General features: G+C 42.6%; 1 protein-coding gene across 2 annotated transcripts in view; it reads right to left on the reverse strand.

The window, feature by feature from the left end:
- Positions 1-22,364, reverse strand: part of UPF2 (UPF2 regulator of nonsense mediated mRNA decay) — a 2,519,933-nt gene that overhangs the window by 150,355 nt on the left and 2,347,214 nt on the right. The window contains exon 21 of one of the 2 annotated variants that reach the window (XM_044088310.1): positions 12,604-12,724. In XM_044088310.1, the coding sequence (XP_043944245.1) occupies positions 12,604-12,724 (121 nt within the window). Of the gene's footprint in view, positions 1-12,599; positions 12,725-22,364 lie in introns of those variants that run through there. The other variant, XM_044088311.1, reaches the window with a different exon arrangement.

Here is a 22,364-nt window from a genome sequence, read left to right on the forward strand (position 1 = left end):
TATGTACAATACTTGTGTAGTACGTATACACACACACACACAGACACCATTAATTATTTTTATTACAGATGTTTACTTTAGCCTCTTGTATTTGCTCTAACTTGTACTACAATTTTCTTCTATGACAAGAAACATCTGTAAAAAAGCTGCACATCATGAACAGGTTACGTGACTGATTAATCACACTGAAATGGATTATGCACTGGATGCCTTACCATAAAATGTGTACTACAAGAGCAATTCCATCAATTTCTCTCTTGTAGTGCTACAGGTATAGAAAAGCTTAATGCAAAGTTAATTTCAGCAAACACAGTTAACACAGATTGAGGGATATGCTGCTGCATGACCACATGCAGTTGTATTCACACTACCCTAGTTCTACCATGAGTTTCCAGCTAAGGTTCTTGCCACCACTATAATGCCTTTTTTAGGCAAGGTTCAAATGACAAATTCACCACCGTAACAGGAACAGGCAAGCAAAAACTGAGGGTGATGCTACTCAATGCTAGAAGTCTAAATCTCAAAATGCACTCACGAGGCACTCCTTAAAATGGAGAACATCGATATCTGTGCAATGACAGAGACCTGGTTCAAGGCTCCAGAGAGCACCCCTGCACTACCAGGCTATAACTCATATCGCACTTTTCGGCCATGTAACCTGGACCGGAACACCAAAGGCAGAGGTGTGTCCATATTCATTAAGGATATCCACACCTCCAGGCTAGTTGCTCAGCATAATGCAGACGAGGTTATCCAAGTGCAACTAACTCTGGGCAAAATTGCAATCAAAATTGTAGCTTGCTACAGATCACCCACCATGCCCCAAGATTCCCACTTTTCTTTTCTTGATGTACTGGAAAATATTGGGGTTCAACCAAACACCCTAATAATGGGCGATTCCAACTACTCTACCATTAACTGGGAAAACTACTCGTGTACCAACTCCTTCGCTCAATGCTTTCTGGAATTCATAAACTCCAATGCCCTGGATCAACTTATCCACACCCCCACCAGGGGGAACAATATCCTAGATCTAGTCATTACCAACATGAGTGACCGGTGTTCACACTTGAAGTCAACGCCTCATTGGTCCGATCCGACCATAAGCTAATTACTCTAGATATCCACATCCTGCCCCCACCCCCCATTACGGAAACCATGGTAAAAAATTTCTCCAAAGCCAACTTCATGCTTCTTAAGACAGACGTGGTGAACTTCATGACACCCATGCAGATGAGCAATACAGTTACGACTACTGAATCCTACACAATTGCACTTTATAAGCACTTACATGAGTGTATGGATCGTACTATCCCAGACAGAACCAAGACTCTATCCTCCAAAAAAAGAAAGCCAATCTGGTGGTCCCCTGCCATAAACAAACTGTACAACAGGAGGAGGAAACTGTTGCAAAAGAGAGTAAATTCCCACGAGTGGAGGAGCTCCCTGGTCAGCCTCAGTAAGAAGCTGCGATCCCTGATAAAATCCTCCAAAGCTAGTTACGAAAACAAAATTGCCACTGATTCTGAAGACAACCACAAAGCATTCTACAGCTATGTCAAGAATTTCAATGGCAACACTCAGATCTGCTCTGAGTTACAGCACAATGACACTAAATATGCAGACCCAACTGATATTGCCAACATCCTGGCAGATAGGTTAAGTGCTAAATTTACCCCCCTCTCACCTCCTAAAAAGCCCATCTCTATACCAGAAGAATGCAAAGTTCCTGTAATCACGGCTGCACAGGTAAAAACCACACTCTACAAAGTCAAGAACACAGCATCCATGGGACCAGATAACATCCCAGGCTGAGTTCTACACGAACTACAGAATGAACTGGCACCCCACCTAAGTACCATGTTCAATCATAGCCTCACCTCAGGCTTTGTGCCTGCTGAATGGTGTACAGCAACGGTTATCCACTCCACAAGGGGGGAGCCACCATGGACCCTGGGAACTTCCACCCCATTAGCCTGACGAGCCTGGTCTGCAAGGCCATGTAATGTATCATCATGGAACTTATAAACAAAGACATTGGTAACCTCCAAACTCTGGACCCCACCCAGTTCGGGTTTGTAAAAGGCAGATCATGTCTCCTAAACCTGATAGACTTCTTTGAAGCAGTCACCAAAGCCGTAGACAAGGGTAAGGTGGTTCACATAGCTAGATCTTGCCAAGGCGTTCAACACCATCCCCCACTCTGGAATTACAGATAAACTCACTAAACTAGGTATAAATTCTTATGTCACAAGATGGGTTGCCAACTGGCTCACTGACGGAACCCGCACTGTGAAAGTAGCAGACTCCAAATCCGACTTCAGACCTGTGACAAGCGAAGTACCACAGGGTTCAGTCCTGGGTCCTCTCCTGTTTGGTATCTACTTCTCTGAAGTACACGCTAACACAGATGGTCTTTGGCTAATGAAGTTTGTGTGTGTGTGTGTGTGTGTGTGTGGGGACCTGCTATTAACATGTATATACTAACTCCAAGATTGCTGTACACTGAGGTATGATTAAAATACAGAGGTTCTAAAACCTCATACTTTGCAAACATACATTCTCCAACACTCTTGTAATTATGCTATTCTAAAGATTACAATTACAATATTAAATACTTCAAAAGGCACACAACTTTGACCATTCCAGTATCCATGCAAGAACAAAAGTTCATTGTTCTACGACAAAAATGGAACCCACACTGCTTCTTCTTGAATCAGATAGTCAAGTACAAGTTAAAGTCTCCCTTTCTACACCCTGGCAGAGGCTTTCCAAGGAGGCTGACAAACATGATCTCTCAATACAACCTACTCTCTCCCTCTTTTTAAAACCAAGGATCACATCCCCCGTTTGCCAACTCACATGTACCATCTTCCCTGCCTTTCACAGAAACTTGAAAACATACAATATTTAAATGCCTCCTTATTTTTAATGTTATCTTTCAACCACATATCTGCAGTTCTGTATATGTAACATTATCCAAACAGTAACACTTCATCATCATTTCTATATGATCTTTTCAGAAACAATTTCAGTTTAACTTCAACATCAATGTCTCCAGATTATCTCTTCAGAAATAATTTCTTGCTTTTACCTATACAAATACCTTCTACCAACTCTCATAAAACATTCATTCATTTATTTATTCATTTTTTCATACCTTCATCCTATTCAGAACTGTTGGTAAGTCAGAGCCTATCCCAACATTCAGTGGGCATAAGGAGAAAAAACTAACCCATACGTGAATGCCAGTCTATTACAAAATACAAGGGTGCAAACATACACATACTATATACCCAATTTAGGGGACTGCCAATTCATCTTAGTCTCTACTTTGGTAGCTGTTGCTACTGCAATACATCTTATTGAACTGCAAGTCATGGGTGTTAAGAGAGAGAAACCTTTCTTCCACACAGATGAGGTGAACCTGAGAACTACTTTTCTCTGTCAAAAGTGGAGACTGACTTCCACCTAAATCTGTTCATTTCACTTTTTTACTTCACAGAACATTACTCCAGTGTTAAAATGGGAATGCTGCCTTAAGAAAGAATACAGTTAATGGGAAGGGACCTTCTCTTGCCATCCCAGATACAGTGGGAGAAGATAAGTCACCCATATTAATGAGTCTTGATCAAGGCTTTCCTAATTCTCTCCCAGTGTAACTACACACACTGCCTCTAGATCACTTCATTCCTCCTCTACTATCTTCTTTTGCACTTTCCTTCTTCTGACCTTGTGTGTATATATATATATATATATATATATATATATATATATATATGTGTATATATATATATATATATATATATATATATATATATATATGTGTGTATTATTCCTTGGATTACATTTATTTTTCTTATCTATTGTATCCATAAGTTTGTTTTGCTCTTTATATTGTTAATTTGTCTCTATTTGCATATACTTGTATGTTTTGTTCGGGGCTTTTCCCCTCGGGTCTCCACTGAAAATGGGTAATTTCCTACCCAGTTGAATTAAGCTGGTTAACAAATGTGAAATAAATAAATAAATAAATGACAATGCAGGGACCTAGCCAGTCTCACAAACATGGAGGAAGAAGGCCTTGACTCAATGCACCTACAGAGCTTCCGCTACAAGGAGAAACTATGCAATCTTGTACTAGGAACAAGGAGAGTCACCATCATTACCTGGAGCTAGCAAACCCTAGAAGAATGTGACAGCTATCCTACAATAGTGAGTTGTATTGTTATTGCTGGGAGAAAGTCTTCTGACTACAACAAAGAGAGTCTGTCCTGCTCCTTCTCTGTCCTTCCTCTTTAAACCTGCAATTTTCATCTCTGCTAGAAGTCGTCATTTTAAATAAGCTTATTTTTCTTTCCTGAAGATGTCTATTGCCGAATATCTACAAATATCTCAATGGACCTCCAAGTGTTCCACACCTAAGCACATAACACAAAGTGTGTGTGTATTGGTGGAGGGGGAGCTGGTTAATCATGAGGTCACACTAAAGCCTTATCCCCTTTATCTATATTAATGTCTAGAAAAAAATAGCCAACACAAAAGGCAATTACTGCACTTCTAAAGGTTGGAGAATCCTACATCTGTGGCCAGATTAGGTGGGAGAGGTAATTTTAACAATTAAACTTACGTTTGGAATAAAGAAAAAGTTATCATCATGGCACATATAAAGAAACCTACAAAGAAAACAACTTTTAAAGAAGTAAGATACTTATTGCCCTCAGAGGAGATAGACATTTTTGAAGAATCTCTCAAGCCAATGACTGTACTGGATGATTGGTCCAATAGCAAATTGGATATGGATAGACAGGGAAGAATGGTGAGTTATGGGAGTGGGGGGGGGGGGTTGAGCTTGGGAAAGTCCTATGGGTGCAAAGAGAATGGATCATGCAAGATATAATGTTATCTGAAACCACTCATCAGAAAGGACAGTTTTGAACCTACCATAAATGTAGATGTTTGAATGTAAACACTGCTTCAGTCATTACGCTTGGGTTATCCTGCCGTCAGGCAGTTCCCCAGTTGGCCTGAGTTCCAAAGTCTTGGTCCGGCGTCAGTTGCTGTCGCCTCCTCCCTGACGTCAGTGCGACAGGGGTATATAAGATGCAGCTGATGCCATTGTCTTCAGTTTTTCTTGCCCCAGATGTCAAGTGCCCCCAAATAGGCAGGCAATTCAAACTGCTAGTAAAATATACAAATTACCAGCAAATACTCCCCATAGGTAATAAAGGGTAAATGACCTAGGTAAGTACCAGAAAGTAACAGGGGAAGGAGGGAGGGTAACCTGGACTGCAGCAGTGTTTACACTCCAACATCTACATTTATGGTAGGTACAAAACTGTACTATGTTCATCGTGTTACACTGCTGCAGTCATTACACTTGGGTGGAATCCCAAAGCTGAGGTAGGGAGGCTGGATCTATAAAGCATTAGGGGTGGCTATAAGGCCCTGCAGTACAGCAGTGGCGAAGCCAGCTCTAGATTTGGAGTATAAAGGCAAATGGTAATGTTTGGTGAAGGTATGCACAGAACTCCATGTTGCTGCTTCCAAAATATCCTTGGTAGGTACTCCCCTGAGGTAGGCAGTTGAAGTGGCTGTTGCCCTGGTGGAGTGAGATCTAATGCTGTTAGGTACAGGTTTCCCATGGTGGGTATAGCAGAAACGTATACAGTGTCCTATCCATTTTGAAATAGTCTGCTTTGAAATGGCTTTTCCTTGTGCTCCTGCAGTGTATGCTACCAATAATTGCTCAGATTTTCTGAAAGTTTTGGTTTGTCCAAGTAGAAGCGTAACTGCCTGTGAATGTCCAAAGAATGTAGTAGTCTCTCTCCTTTGTTCTGTGGTTGGCAAGTGAATAGTTTGGTTTAGAGCCACACTTGATGCCACCTTTGGCATAAACATAGGGTTGGTTCTTAAAGACACCCTGTCCTGGTGGAAGATGAGGAAAGGTTCCACTGCCATTAGTGCCTGTAATTCTGAAACTCTTCTTGCTGATGTTATTGCCAGTAGCAGAGCAGTTTTCCAAGAGATGTATTTTAATTCTGCTGTGTTAGCTGGCTCAAAAGGAGGTAAAGTTAATTTTTCCAAAACAAAGTTGAGGTCCCAAGTTGGTGTAGGTGCTCTATGGGGCGGTCTTATGTTTTTAGCCCCATCTGAGGTACTGTTTGAGCAAAGGATTAGAAAAAATTGGTGGATCCATGTTGTAATGAGCAGAAATAGCTGAGGCGTGGATCTTGATGGATGAAAAGGAGAGGCCCTTGTCCAGCATCTCAGTCAAGTACTGAAGTATCTGAGGAATGTTTGGGACAAGAGGGTCAAGGCTTTGCGCTTGGTTCCAGGAACAGAATCTCTTCCATTTATCAGAGTATGCTTTCCTGGTGCTAAGCCTTCTGGCCTCCAGAGTGACATCCATAACAGCTTTGGAGAGAGGCATTGCTTGCTTGACTAAGGAATTTTCCATGCAGCTAGATTTAAGGTCTTTAGCTGGCTCTGAAGTATCTGATTGTTGTGCTGTGTCAGCAACTGTGGGATTTGAGGCAAAATCCAGGGTGGTTCTTGTGCTAAGCTCTTTAAGATTGGGTACCAGTGCTGGCGTGGCCAGTCTGGTGCAATCAGGATCATCTTTGGCTCTTCCAGCCTGGCTTTTATGAGTACCTTTGGAAGGAGAGGTAAAGGAGGGAAAGCGTATACTTGTAGTTTTTTCCAGCTGAATGAGAGGGCATCCACTTTCCATGCTTGTGGATGGTAGCTCCTTGTGCAGAATTTCTGTAATTAGTTAATTGGGGAAGCAAACAGATCTATGTCCGGGCTCCACCATTTTTGTGTTACCATTCTGAATATTTGTGGGTTCAATTCCCATTCGTGGGGGTCCATGATGTTTCTGCTTAGGTCTGCCAGTGTGTTTTTCTCTCCTGGCAGGAATTGTGCTTGCAGATGTACTTGGTAGTTTAGAGCAGTGTTCCACAGCATCATGGCTTGTCTGCAGAGGGGGTAGGAGTGTGTGCCCCCTTGCTTGTTTATGTACCACATAACTGTGGTGTTGTCTGTCCTTAGTAGTAATTGTCCTGGATGCAGCAGATCCTTGAAAGCTGTAATAGCATTCTGTACAGCTAGCATCTCTTTTTGATTGATGTGGAGATGTCTTTGCTCTGTGGGTCACTCGCCCTGGATACATTTTCCTGAAATGTGTGCTCCCCAGGCGTAATCCGATGCATCGGTTGTCAGTGTTTGCCTGGCTGTGGGTTGAGTGAACGGATGTCCCTTGCTGAGGTGACAAGCTTGTGCTCACCATCGAAACTCCTGTTGAAGGCAAGGAATTAGTGGTATAACTGTTTCCAAACTTTGACAGTGTTGAGACCATACACTCTTTAGGTACCATTGTAGTTTCCTCATATGCAGTCTGGCATATGGAATTAGTAGTATGCAAGATGCCATGTAGCCCAAGGCCTGCAGAATTTTTCTTGCAGGGAGTTGGGTCTTTGTTGCCATTAAATAAAAATATTGCGTCAGTTGTCCTTGCTTGTCTGGCGTGAGATAAGCCATCTGGGCCATTGTGTTCAAGCTGGCACCCAGGAATATTATCTCTTGTGAGGGCACTAGTTTTGATTTCTTTTCGTTTACTGTGTACCCCAGGCAACTTAATAACTTTTTTACGTACGCCAGATGCTTTAGTAGAATGTCCTTGCTCTCTGCTTGAATCAGGCAGTCGTCCAAGTATGGATAAATTTGAATTCCTTTTTGCCTGCAAAATACAATTATTGATGCCAGGCACTTTGTGAAGACCCTGGGCGCAGTAGATAAGCCAAAGGGCAGGGCAGAGAATTCATAGTGCATTGAACCAGCTAGGAATCTGAGGTATCTTCTGCAGTTTTGTCTGATACGGACATGCAGGTATGCCTCTTTGAGGTCCAAAGTCACGAGCCAAGCTTTCTTGCCCAGCATGAGAAGAAACTGCTGTAGTGTCAACATCTTGAATTTCGGAACATCCAGGTAAGTGTTTAGTGAAGAAAGGTCCAGAATGGGTCTCCAGGCTTTGTCCTTTCTGGGAACCAGAAAGAGTCTTGAGTAAAACCCTTGTCCTTGTTCCTGTGGTGGTACCTTTTGAATAGCTCTCATGTCCATGAGTGCTGTAATTTGTTTTTGAGTCTCTGACCTTTGATTTGGTGGCAGATTTGGCATTCCTTTTAACCTTGACAGAGTGTGAAAGTGGAACCTGTAACCTTGAGATACAAGTTGAGAACCCATTTGTCTTTGGTGATGCAATGCCAGTTGTGATAGAAAAGTGCCAGTTTTCCTTCTAAGGGAGTTGCCAAGAGAGAGCTGTTTGGCAGCTGCAGTGGAAAGTCATTGAGGCTGCTTTTTATAAGGTTGAGGCCTGTCTTCCCCTTCTTTCTGGCCTGGTGTACCCCATTGTCGAGGCCTGTAAGGGCCTTGAGCTTGACCTCTGCCTCTTGGACGTCTGTATCTGCCCCTTTGAGGTTTATCTGTGACTGGAAAGGACCAATTCTTTGTTGGCCAATTTCTGCTAAAATGAGGAGGCTGAACCTGTAAGAAATCTTTCACCGTTTGCATAGATTTTGCCTTATCCTCCATCTTCTTTAATACCTCCTCTGCCTTAACTCCAAACAGCACATCCCGCTGCAAAGGTGCATCCAACAATTTGACCGTAACATGATCTGGTAATGTATGTTCCTTTAACCAAGCATGCCTTCTAATGACAGAGCCTGTAACTGCTGCTCTATAGGAGGCCTCTAATGAATCAAACCCACACTGCAAAGTATGTTTTCCCACTTGTTCAGCTGCATGCAATAAATCCTGCATTTCTTTAAAATTAGAAGGATCTGAATCTGGAAGCATCTTTTGTTTCAAATGAGACATCAAAAATTGCTGATATTTTATCATGTGAAACTGGCAATTCAAGGCTCTCATTGCTAAAGTTGCAGACATATATACCTTCTTTCCCCATCTGTCTAATGCTCTGGAATCTCTAGTCAGATGGAACTGGGTTTTTTGCTGATGAGGCCTTAATCCCTTTGGGTCCCTGAGAAATAGTTTCAGGGTCAGCAGCAGGGCTTTTGTACAGAAATTTGTGAGAGTCAGGGACTCTGTAATATATATCAGGTTTAACTGGGGCTGGGGGTAAGGAGTCAGGGTTTAAACTGGATTCAGTGTACACATCATCCACAATATCTAAAACTGGCAGGATAGCAAGGGGTCTGTGTTGAGGCAATAAAAGTAAGTCTCTGAGCCTTTTCTTGGATTCTGAATAATCCTGGCCTTCCCAATGGAAATGTTCCCTCATGGTATGTAAAGTCTCCCCAAAGGAGTAATCCTCAGGCTGATTCAGAATTGATTCCTCAGCATCAGAATCTTCATAAGGGGGGTAAGGAATATCCTAGGTCCGAGGAAGAGTCTGAGGAAATGGACACCTGGTCGGAAGATTCATAATCTGCAATCCTGTCTGGGCCTTTTATCAGGAGGGTGATTAGGTCCTTGGCCATTTTTAGCATTTGCTTTTTAGGCATGGAAGCCTGTCCTGGAGAGAGTTGTGTCTGCTTCTTTGCTTTTGAGGGTGGCTTAGACTTAGCAGAGGGTTTAATGGTTAACTGAGTAGGTGTGAACACACCCTCTGTAGCTGTGGATTGCTCAGCTACTTTGGTTCCCTCTGTAGGGTTAGGATCAGAAAGCTGAAAACCTAGTGCATCTGAAGGCCCAACCAGCTCCACGTGGGAGTCAGAGGCGGTCTGTGGTTCTGCGGAAGCGGTCGTCAGGGGCTGCGTAGGCACCTCGCTGAAAACAGGAGAACCGGCGACCGGCCTTGAAGAGGCCTCGTCGTCAGTTTTGGGCCTCGGATGCCTGTCCTTGTCCTTGCGCTTTTTATGCATTGCGGTCGTTGGAGGTTCCGACGGCATGGTGTAATTGAATTTTCTTCCAAAATAATGTCAGGCAAAATCAAACCGACGTTTAATAGTGCGCTTGTTAAACCTAGCACAAAACCGACAACCCGTGACGTCGTGGTCAGGACCTAGGCATGGAATACAATAGGAGTGGAAATCCTTATGAGGTATTTGCTTCCCACAAGAAATACAGTTATTAACTTTTACTGACATCGGCCTGAGGCAAGAAAAAGTTTCCCCAAAGGGGTACTTAGCTTTTTTAGAAGACTTCGGTTCTGGATTTGGAATGAAAATCTCAGGAGTCGGCCGACTGGCACTTGCGAACTGCTTCTGCTTCGGGCACCGTGTGGCAAGAAAGACTGAAGAAAATGGTATCGGCTGCATCTTATATACCCCTGTCGCACTGACGTCAGGAAGAAGGCGACAGCAACTGATGCCGGACCAAGACTTTGGAACTCAGGCCGACTGGGGAACCACCTGACGGCAGGATAACCCAAGTGTAATGACTGCAGCAGTGTAACATGATGAACATCACTAAATCTTTTACAGAGATACCTGCAGCAGTACACCAAAAGGACGTTCCTTTCCAAACACATTTTTTTACATAATGTGTTCAGTTTTAAAACAAAAAAAAAACAAAACAGTCAGCAACTAGCAATCATACTGAGCAAGCAGGAATTTATAACATAACTACATGCACTAATTTAGATAAACCAGGAGGAAATAATACTATAAGAAGTTAAATGCATATACAAAATTCTTAAAAGGTAGCTTCCCTCCAAGCAGATACTACAGTTGTGTAAGAAAACTTACCATTACAACAAACATTCAAACAGATCACTGCTCAGAATCCTAAGACATTTGGGTTCTACCAACTGTAACCAGTCAGCTTTCAAAGCTTAGGTGTGCCTACCACTGCTAGAGTTGTCAGGATCTCAAGGGGTGCTCCAATAAAAACATTTCTGGAATATGAAAATACTTGCATCTTTTTTTTGTCTAAGAAAGGAAACAAAAGCCTCGAAAGCACAATGATAAGAAACAAATCCAACAGTAGACTGTGTACAGAAGGGTATATAAATACACACTGTGGCACCACAAAGGAAAACAGCCAAAGTAAGAGGGCTTGGGGAGAGAGCTACTGCAACAGCGATCTAGTAGAACATTTCTGTTACGGTAAGTTTACTTACATCACTGCACTACATTCAGCATACAGATCACTGTTGTAGTAGCCTGGGGTAGTTGGATAGAAACTAAAAAGAGAGGCGGTAAATACACTAAGAATCCAGGAGCCATTGAAGAACGATCCTAGCAAAGACTGTTCTGAACATGAAAAAAGAATCCAGTTTGTAGTGCTTTTTAAAAGTATGTACAGAAGACCAAGTTGCTGCCTCTACAGCTCTTCCAGGGTCCACCCCTTTCCAGAAAGTCAGCAAAGAAACTAAAGCTGTTGTGGAATGGGCCCTAATCCTGTCTGGAAATGGCTTATTATGGTAAATATAAAAAAGCAATAGCGTGAGATAGCCATCAAGAAATAATCTGCTTTAACACTGGTTGTCCTTTCCTCTTACCTTCATAGCATTCACTCACAGCTGACCATCTTCCCTGTAGGCTTCAGTTCGCAGATGACTGCAAACTAGGAGCCATAATCGAAACTCCTAACAATGTGGACATCCTACAAAACGGCCTCACTGAGACAGATGCCTATTGTCAAAGCCATGGCCTCAAGCTCAATGCCAAAAAGTGCATTGTCATCCCCTTTTGTAAAAACCTCTGTACCCATAAACTACAACATAGGCGGTAGTATACATAACACTGAAAGTGTGATGAGACCTTGGGACACAGGTGGACAGTAGTCTCTCCTTTGATAATCACATTGTCACAGTAGTCAGGAAATCCTTCTACGTGGCACACCTCATCACAAAAAATTTCTCACCCAGAAAAAAAGAGGTCATTGTTCCCCTCTACTCATCACTCATTAGACCCATTACAGAGTACAACGCCCCTTTTGGTATGTAACTCACAAGACATCAACAACTGGAAAGGCCACAGAAATACCTCTCAAAGAGGATTACCGATCTCAAACAGATGCCCTATGCAGACAGTATCAAAAAACTTCAGCTTTACTCTGTCGCATATCGCCTACTCAGAGGTGATCTCTGCCTAATATACAAAGCTATGTCAAACTCAGAGCTGTTGGACATGTTCCACTTAAAGAAATCTCAATCCCTCTGAGCTGCATGCTTTAGGGACCTAAACCTTGTCACCACAATAAACAGAACATGCCAGAGGGATAGATTCCTGTCACAGAGACTTCCCATACTCTGGAATAAACTACCTATCTATATCAAGCAAAGCTCATTAGCACTCTTCAAGAAAAATCTTGATGATTGGATGGGAAATGGAAAATTCACCCTGGGGATCACCTCTGTGGCTCTGCTCGACAGTGGCACAGGAAAATAATTTTCCTGGGTGGCAAAAGTCAGGGTACCTTTTTGGCTGGGCTTGTATAGGCCCCAGGGCCGATAGCCTAGTACCTACCTATGAACCTGTGCTACACGAATAAAACTAGATTATTTCTAAAGCACAAAATATACAATGAATATATTTTCAAACTACTGAAATGTATTAACATTTGGGTCTGTTAAGTTTACACAAATAGGTACTCTTGTAAGACAAAATGCAGAATGATATATATTTTTCTTTTTACCTCCCACCAGTCTTGAAGATAAGGTCAGCATTAGGAGCTCCTTTAGGATGCTGGTAACGAGGTCGTCGTTCACGATTGGTGTTAGCTGGAGCTGGCCTCTGTGCCAGAGACTGCAACATCTCTATAAATAAAGGATACAAAAAGGAGGACAAGCTATTACAACTACACTATACCACATCATGAAAGATGTAGAAGCTTATGATAAAACATTCTGCTAGTAAACCCACAAATACACACAAAAATGTTTCTAATGCATCTAAGCCATCTCTGCTACATGGTGGAAAACAGATAAATCGGCAAACTAAGAACTACATTTATTTTACAGGAAAATGGAAGAATGTGTGAAGCTAATCACAGTGGACAGCAAATACTAGTAAGACAGCAGGCAAGACTTCTTCACCACCATTATACCAGACATACACTTAGATGGGACTATCCTCACAATGGACATTTGTGCAAAACATTACTCATGGCTTCATCTACATGTTACTATATACCATACCACACAGGCCTTTTGGTGATTTATTGGTAGTATTCTTAAAACTTAGAGAAATTTCTTCTACAAACTTCACAACATCAAAAGCCATGCCATGGAAGCAGCACTGGTTTCTCATCAATTCAATCACCACTTCACAGCATCAAAACCCAAGACATGAAGTTGAACCAGGTTCTCCCCACATTCAACCCCCTGCCAGTCAGTGAAGCATATATTAAACCCATACAAAAGTACACTGCCAAGGGTGAGCATTAGTTTTAAGCAACCCAAGTGACCGAAGAATGAAAATCAGTGTTTTCTAGGAGACCACACTTTATTCCCACTCAGCAAGTGGCTGCTCCGCTTACTACCCTGCACATGACTAAAACAAAGGTGCTTGGCATTATTCAGTTAACCTAGGAATGTACTTATTTTTTTTTAGTGAAAGGAATGCCAGTAAAACTCTGAAGCGCTAGTGTAATGGTATTGCACTGCCATGTCACTAAGTCCTCACTAGATATCTTACTACTTTAGGCTGTAGCACAAAGGTAGGTATGTGCAGATACAGCTCAGAAGCACTGTATTTCTTGTGGTTACAGAGTTCAACACTGGTCAAATGGAGGCGTTATTATGGAGGCTGGGAATACACTACATAGTGGATAAGCTCTTGTGACACCAACTGACGAAAGAAAAACTGGTTTAAGCAGTAAAGCTGATGAAGTACACAATTTGAGAACAAAAGTATTTCTAACCATGGAAGATGATATGGAAAGCAGCTGGAGGGAACTGGTAGGCAAAGCAAAAACTAAGTAGAAGGGAAAAAGTGGGTTATGCTCAAGAAGGACTGGACTGATTAAAATGATGACATAACTATTAAAATCTATCCACAAAGGATAAGATGATAGAAGTACAGGAGATTGTGAAAAATCTGTATGGTGACGGAATAGGTGAGAATAGTATAAAAATGTTTGGAACATTATGGGAAAGAAAGGAGTAACACAAGATTTTAGGTAGTATACAGCAGTAGTTAATATGTTGTAGAAAAAAAAATGGAAATGAGGCAAACAAGTCAAGTTAAAAAAAGATGTGGGGAAAAGATTAAATTAAGACTTGTACTACTAAATCAGTAACTCAGGCGAAGCATAAACTAGTCAATAAGGTGCATTTTATCCTCCAATACAGGAGAAGGAAAAGTTGGAAACTATGATGGCAGGGGGAGTGAAGACAGGATAGGGACAGGTGATGGACAGATGGGCCCCTTTATTCATCCCTCATCAGGCCCATCATAGAATACAATGCCCCTTTTGGGATGTACCTTACCAGACACCTGCAGCAATTAGAAAGACCAAAAGTATCTCACCAAGAGGATCAAGGGTCTCAAACAGATGCCATATGCTGCTCGGTTAAAAAAACTCCAGCTCTACTCAGTTGCATACCGTCTACTTCGAGGTGATCTGTGCCTGACATACAAAGCTATGTCAAATCCAGAATTAATGGACATGCTCCACCACAGTAAATCTAAATCCCTTAGAGCCACATGCTCGAGGGACTTGAACCTCAGCACAGAAATAAATAGAACTTGCTGGAGGGACAGGTTCATAACCCAGTGGCTCCCTTCGCTCTGGAATAGAATTCCAGTTCATGTGAGGCAGAGCACCTCAATGAATCTCTTCAAGAAGAATCTCGATAGGTGGATGGGGGATCGTAGGTTTGTCCCAGGGATTACCTGTCACTATTAGACAGAGGCACAGTAAACTAAACCTTAAAAAGGGCACAGTATACTCAAATCAAGGGGTGGCGTAAGCCATACAGAATCGGGCTAGGCTTATAATTGCCCCAGGGCAGATAGCCTAGTATGAACCTATGAAAGAAAAGACTGGTGAACAACAACTTGCATGAGGATAGGAAAGGTAAAGTTTCCAAAGATACTGACACAAATTTAGCCTGGGCAAGGGGGAATGATCCAATGAGAGCATTAAGGAGTATAATACAACATTTCCTACAACATTTCCTAGAACATCTCTCTTTTATAACAGAACTGTTCACTGTGGTTAACCTAGGAAAAGTACAGTTGTGTAACTTGCACTTACCACAACAGCGGATGTCTGAATTCCTCTGCTGTTGTAGCCTTGGGCTACTTGGGGCTTCTATCCTGCCAGGATACAACAAACAGACAGTCTTCAAAAAGCTCTGGCTCACACGCAAGCTATACTAACTGCCGAGTGGCTAGTCCCTTGGAGGGAAATCAGTAGCCAGAGTGTAGACAATTTCAGAACTTTCCTGCCTAAGCAAAATGGGAACGCTTATTGTCCTGAACCCCACACCCCCCAAAGATATAAAACTATAAAGCTAACTTTTTATCCCAACAACTAACTATATACAGCAGGAGGAGGCTGGAGGGTGGGTTCGGCTACTGTAGCAGTGAGGAATTTGAAGATCCACTGTTACGGTTATTGCAAATTATACAACTGCACCATGATCATCATTCTCACTGCTGCAGCAGCCTTTGGCTCTAAGTTGATTACCAAAGCTTATCCAACTCAGCAGGAGGAAGAATAAGGTCCAGGAACCCCTGCACATTGGTTCTAGCAAAGCCCGTCCTGGACCTGGAAAAGGAATCTAGTATGTAATGCTTTGTAAAAGCATGTACAGAGTACCCTGTAGTTGCTTCTAGAGTCCACTCCTTTCTAATATGCCATCAAAGTAAATGAGGCTCTATTAGAATTTGCCTTAATCTTGCCTGGAAATACTTTACCATGGTGGGAATACCAAAAAAGATATAGTAAGGGACAACCAAATGGAATTGTCTGAATTAACACAGGTGGTCTTCTTCCCGTCACATACCACGAATACCACAGCTGTATAGCTTTATATTTACTTAGACTGTTTACTGCACCAGGAAAGTCCAACTTGGTACACTGTCCCCTTTTCAGCAGAGGTCCACAAAGAAAAGCTCAAAATAATACATATTAGATATCTATACAAAGTGTAGAAAAAACAGCATTTTATAACTGTACACATAGTCTAGTGAATAAAAACATCTTGTAAAAGTTTACACATGGTATAAAAAATGATTCAATAGGATTTTAAAAGGTCTGCATAATAATGGGGTCACTGCAAATAGTACATTAATGAACAGATACAGATTATTATTTTGAGCAAAAGATAACTATCATAATTTAATAATAGAGACTTAAATTTCAGTAAGCCAGTAGCACTGTAAATATACAGAAATAAATTTCAGTGGACCAAGTAAAGTACAGTTGTGTACACTTACCATAAATGTAGATGTTCGAGTGTATTCACTGTTGCAGTCATTACATTTGGGTAATCTGCTGGCAGGTTGCCCTCAGTCAGCCTGATTAACAAAGTCTTGGGTCCTGCATCGGTTGCTGTCACTTCTTCCATGACGTCAGGTCGTCAGGGGTATAAAACATTCAGCAGATGCCATTACATCAGTTTTTCTTGCCCCAGATGTCAGGTGCCCCCCCACATGGGGAGCAAAATATATATATATAAATGTATGCAATTTAGGACTCAAAAAATATACCTCCAAACAAAAGCAAATACACCAAAAAGGCTTTTAAGCATAGTAAAAGAAAGTAGAGGTATAGTAAGAGAAAAGCAGGGGGCCGGAGGGTGGGTAACCAAGACTGCAACAGTGAACACATAACATCTACATTTATAGTAAGTGTACACAACTGTACTATGTTCTTCGTGTTTCACTGTTGCAGTCATTACATTTGGGTAGAATCCCAAAGCTATGGTTGGGTGAATGGATCTATACAAAATTAGGAGCAGCTATAAGGCCCTGTAGGACAGCAGTGGCAAAGCCAGCTCTAGATTTAGAGAAGAGAGGCAAATGGTAATGTTTGGTGAACTTATGAACCGAGCTCCAGGTAGCAGTTTCTAGAATGTCTCTGGTAGGAACCCCTCTGAGAAAGGCTGCAGAAGTAGATGCAGCCCTGGTGGAACGAGATCTGATCCCCTTGGGGATAGGTTTACCATGGTGCACATAGCAGAAACGTATACAATGGCTTATCCATTTGGAAATAGTCTGCTTTGAAATAGCCTTTCCCTCTGCCCCTGCAGCAAATGCCACCAATAGTTGTTCAGATTTTCTTAGATATTTTGTCCTGTTTAAGTAGAATCTAAGTTGTCTGTGTACATCCAATGAATGCAGAATCCACTCACCCTTGTTCTGTGGATTGGGAAAGAAAATTGGCAGATGAATGGTCTGATTAAGAGCCACACTGGATACCACATTAGGCATGAAAGATGGGTTTGTCCTGAGAGCCACCCTGTCCGGATGAAAAATAATGAAAGGCTCCACAGCCATAAGAGCATGTAATTCTGAAATCCTTCTAGATGAAGTGACTGCTAAAAGGAAAGCTGTTTTCCAGGAGATAAATGTTAAGTCTGCTGTAGCAGCTGGCTCAAAAGGAGGTAGACTGAGTTTTTCCAAAAACAAATTGAGGTCCCATGCAGGAGTTGGTGCTCTCCTGGGAATTCTTAAATTTTTGGCCCCTCTGAGGTACTGCTTTAGCAGAGGATGAGAAAAGAGGGGATGCTCCGTGTTGTAATGAGCTGAAATGGCAGAGGCGTGGATTTTTATGGAAGAAAAAGATAGGCCCTTGTGAAGCATCTCAGTTAAATATTGCAGAATCTGAAGAATATTGGGCATTGTTGTGCTTATTCCTTGTGCTTGGTTCCAGACACAGAATCTTTTCCATTTGTCAACATACGATTTTCTAGTACTAGGCCTTCTAGCCTCCAAAATGACATTCATCACAGGTTTGCTGAGAGATGTAACTGGTGAAATTAGTTGATTAGCCATGCTGCGAGATTCAGAGTTTGGAGCTACGTGCGCAGAATTTGATAGTTCTGCTGAGACAGTAGGTAAGGTGTCTGAGGCAGGTACCATGGAAGAAGGTGAGACATATTGCGTAGGAGTGGGTACCAGTGTTGGCGAGGCCAGTCTGGAGCAATCAGAATCATTTTTGATTTTTCCTGTCTGACTTTTAGTAAGACCTTGGAGAGCAGAGGCAGAGGAGGAAAGGCACAGACTGAAAGGTTTTTCCAGCTGAAGGCTACAGCATCCACTTTCCAAGCTTTTTTTGTGATGAATTCTTGTGCAGAATTTGTCCAACTGATAGTTTTGGGGTGAGGCAAAAAGATCTATGTTTGGGCTCCCCCATTTGCGTGTCAACATGCTGAAGATTTGTGGATCTAGTCTCCATTCGTGTGGGTCCATAAGATTTCTGCTTAGGTCGTCTGCCAGAGTATTTTGCTTTCCTGGCAGGAATTGAGCTTGTAGATGTATTTGATAAGTCAAGGTCGTGTTCTACAATGCCATGGCTAGTCTGCAAAGGGGGTAGGAATGGGTACCCCCCCTGCTTATTTATGTACCACATGACTGTGGTGTTGTCTGTCTTTATCAGTAGTTGTCCTGGATGAAGATAGTCCTTGAATGCTGTCAAAGCATTCTGTACAGCTAGCATCTCTTTCTGGTTGATATGTAGGTGCATTTGATTTGGGCTCCATTGGCCCTAAATGCATCTCCCTGCCAGATGCGCCCCCCCCCCCCCCAAGCATAATCTGATGAGTCTGTAATCAGGGTTTGGGCGACATGGGGTGGAATGAATGACGGTCCCTTGTTTTGGTGGCAGGCCTCTGCCCACCATAGGAACTCTAGCTGCAGGCAAGGAATGACAGGAATCATTGTTTCCAGGCTGTGACAATGTTGACTCCATAAGCCTTTTAGGTAACATTGAAGTTTCCTCATATGCAGTCTTGCATATGGAATTATTAGAATGCAGGAGGCCATGAACCCCAAGGCCTGCAGAATTTGTCTTGCAAATAGCTGGGTTTCTGTGGCCACCTGTTTGAATTAAGTCATCAATTGAATTTGTTTTTCTGGCCTGAGGTAAGTCATCTGGGCAGTTGTATTTAAGCTTGCACCCAGGAATGCAATTATTTGAGAGGGTACCAGTTGTGATTTATTTTCGTTTATGGTGTACTCTAGACAAGTAAGAAGTCTTTTGACAAACGCCAGATGTTTTAGAAGAGTGTCCTTGTTTTCTGCCTGAATTAGACAATCGTCCAGGTATGGATAAATTTGAATATTTCTTTGCCTGCAAAATGCAATTACTGGTGCCAGGCACTTTGTGAAGACCCTGGGCGCAGTAGATAAGCCAAAGGGCAGTGCAGAGAAAGTACAGTTGTGTACACCTACCATAAATGTAGATGTTCGAGTGTCTTCACTGTTGCAGTCATGACTGTAGGGTTCTCCCCTGCCGGCAGGCAGTCCTCGGTCAGCCAGAATCCCAAAGTCTGGGTCCGGCGTCGGCTGTTCAACCATGCTCCCTGACGTCAGAGCACCAGGAGTACAAAGCTGATAGCCGACGCCATCTTCTCCAGTTTTTCTTGCCCCAGATGTCAGGAGTCCCAAAATGAAAAAGGTCCCATAACCTTTGCAAATACACCTCAGAAGAAAGGTGAAAAAAAGGAAATACACAAAAGTAAAAATAAGAGGGGACAGGAGGGAGGGAAACCCAGACTGCAACAGTGAAGACACTCGAACATCTACATTTATGGTAGGTGTACACAACTGTACTATGTTCATCGTGTTTCACTGTTGCAGTCATGACTGTAGGGTAGAATCCCAAAGCTGAAAGAAAGGGAGGTGGTCATAAAGAGGAAGGGGCGGCTAAAAGGCCCTGCAAGACTGCAGAGGCAAAGCCTGCCCTAGACTTAGAGTAGAGAGGTAGATTGTAGTGCTTAGAAAATGTATGCACTGAACTCCAAGTTGCAGCTTCCAAAATGTCCTTGGTAGGAACTCCCCTGAGGAAGGCCGCAGAAGTGGCAGCAGCTCTGGTGGAATGAGTCCGTATACTCCCTGGGATTTGCTTTCCATGGTGAGAGGTGAGAATAACAAAATCTGATTCCATGAGCAATCCATTTAGAAATGGTCTGTTTTGAAATGGCTTTACCTTGGGAACTTGAAGCATAAGAAACAAACAATTGTTCTGATTTTCTGATGTCCTTGGTTCTGTTCAGGTAAAAACGTAGCTGTCTGTGTACATCCAAGGAATGTAAGATCCTTTCCCCTTTATTTTGAGGAGTGGGGAAAAAGGTTGGCAAGTGTATAGTTTGATTTAAAGCCACTTTGGAAACCACCTTAGGCATGAAGGTAGGATTAGTCCTCAAAGATACCCTGTCTTGATGAAAAATAATATAAGGTTCCACAGCCATAAGAGCTTGTAACTCTGAAACCCTCCTGGCAGAGGTTAGGGCTAACAGGATGGCTGTCTTCCAAGATAAAAACTTGATGTCAGAAGAGGCAGCAGGCTCAAAAGGAGGTAAGGTTAGTTTTTCCAAAACATAGTTGAGATCCCAAGCAGGAATAGGAGGAGATCTAGGAGGTCTTAAGTTCTTAGCTCCTCTGAGAAACTGTTGCATGAGCTGGTGGGAAAAGATGGGAGGGTCTGTATTATAATGAGCAGAAATAGCAGAGGCATGGATCTTAATGGAAGAGAAAGAGAGACCCATATGTAAGAGATCTGTCAAGTAAAGTAAAATTAAAGTAATGTTGGGAAGAAGAGAATCAGAATCCTTGGCCTGCATCCAGGAACAAAATCTTTTCCATTTTCCTGGATAATATTTTCTAGTGCTAGGACGTCTGGCTTCTAAAATGACATCCATAACCTGCTTGGGCAGTAAAGAAGAAATCAAAGGCCCTGGATTAACCAGGCCGCCAGGCTGAGAGTTCTGACATGAGAGTGTAGAACATGACCCTGATGTTGGGACAGAAGGTTCGGAGACTGAGGTAAAACCCAAGGGGGCTGCAGGCATAGGTTTTTTAGAGTTGGATACCAAAACTGCCGAGGCCAATTTGGAGCCAGCAAGATAATCATCTTGGGCTTGTCCTGTTTTATCTTCAATAAAACCTGTGGAAGAAGAGGAAGAGGCGGAAAGGCATATCCCGAGAGGTTCCTCCAACTGAATGACAGGGCGTCCACTTTCCAAGCTTCTGTGTGGAAAATCCTGGTGCAAAAAGTTTGTAGCTGATGATTGAGATGGGATGCAAAGAGGTCTATGTGAGGACATCCCCAGACTGCTGTTATCATCCTGAATATTTTGGTGTCCAGCATCCACTCGTGTGGATCCGAAAGATTTCTGCACAGACTGTCTGCCAGGAAGTTTTGTTTCTCTGGTAGAAACTGAGCTTGAAGATCCAGATTGCCAGATAGAGCTGTGTCCCATAGATCCATGGCTAGTCTGCAAAGGGGGTAGGAATGAGATCCCCCTTGCTTGTTTATGTACCACATAACTGTGGTGTTGTCTGTCCGTATTAACAGTTGTCCCGGTTGTATAAGATTCCTGAAGGCCAATAAAGCTTTCTGAACGGCTAACATTTCCTTTAAATTGATATGCAGGTGCTTCTGATCCTTTGTCCAAAGGCCCTGCAAACAATTGCCCTGAAAATGGGCTCCCCAAGCATAATCCGAGGTGTCCGTGGTTAGAATCTGAGAGGCAGGAGGCAGACGGAAGGGCTTCCCTTTGTTTAGAGCACATGCCCTGGACCACCAAAGAAATTCCTTTTGAAGGCAAGGAAGAACGGAGATCAGTACGTCTAAACTGTGGCAATGCTGAGACCATACACTTTTTAGGTACCACTGTATTTTCCTCATGTGTAGTCTTGCATATGGTACGAGAAGGATGCAGGAGGCCATGTAACCCAAAGCCTGCAGGAATTTCCTTGCAGATAGATGAGTTAAAGTTGCCAAGGTTCTGAAAGTTGAAGCCAGCTGTAACTGTTTTTTGGATGTCAGGAATGCCATCTGGGTTGTGGTGTTTAGAAGTGCTCCCAGAAAAGTTATCTGTTGTGATGGTGTCAAATTTGACTTTTTTATGTTTACAGAGAATCCCAGGAACTTGGAGGTTCTGTACAAATTTAGATGCTGGAGTAAGACATCCTTGCTGTCTGCCTGAATTAGACAATCGTACAGATAAGGGTAAATTTGAATTCCCTTGAGTCTGCAGTAAGCTACTACTGGAGCCAGGCATTTGGTGAAGACCCTGGGCGCAGTAGATAATCCAAAGGGCAGCGCAGAGAACTGAAAGTGCCTCGATCCGGCTTTGAACCTGAGGTATTTTCTGCGATCCTGCCTGATGGGAATGTGTAAATATGCCTCCTTTAAATCCAAAGTTACCATCCATGCATTTTTGGACAGCATTGGAAGTAGCTGCTGTAGAGTAAGCATCTTGAATTTTGGAATCTCTA

The sequence above is a fragment of the Protopterus annectens genome, chromosome 11.part0, assembly GCF_019279795.1.
Source record: "Protopterus annectens isolate FY-2018-M chromosome 11.part0, PAN1.0, whole genome shotgun sequence".
Lineage (NCBI taxonomy): Eukaryota > Metazoa > Chordata > Ceratodontiformes > Protopteridae > Protopterus > Protopterus annectens.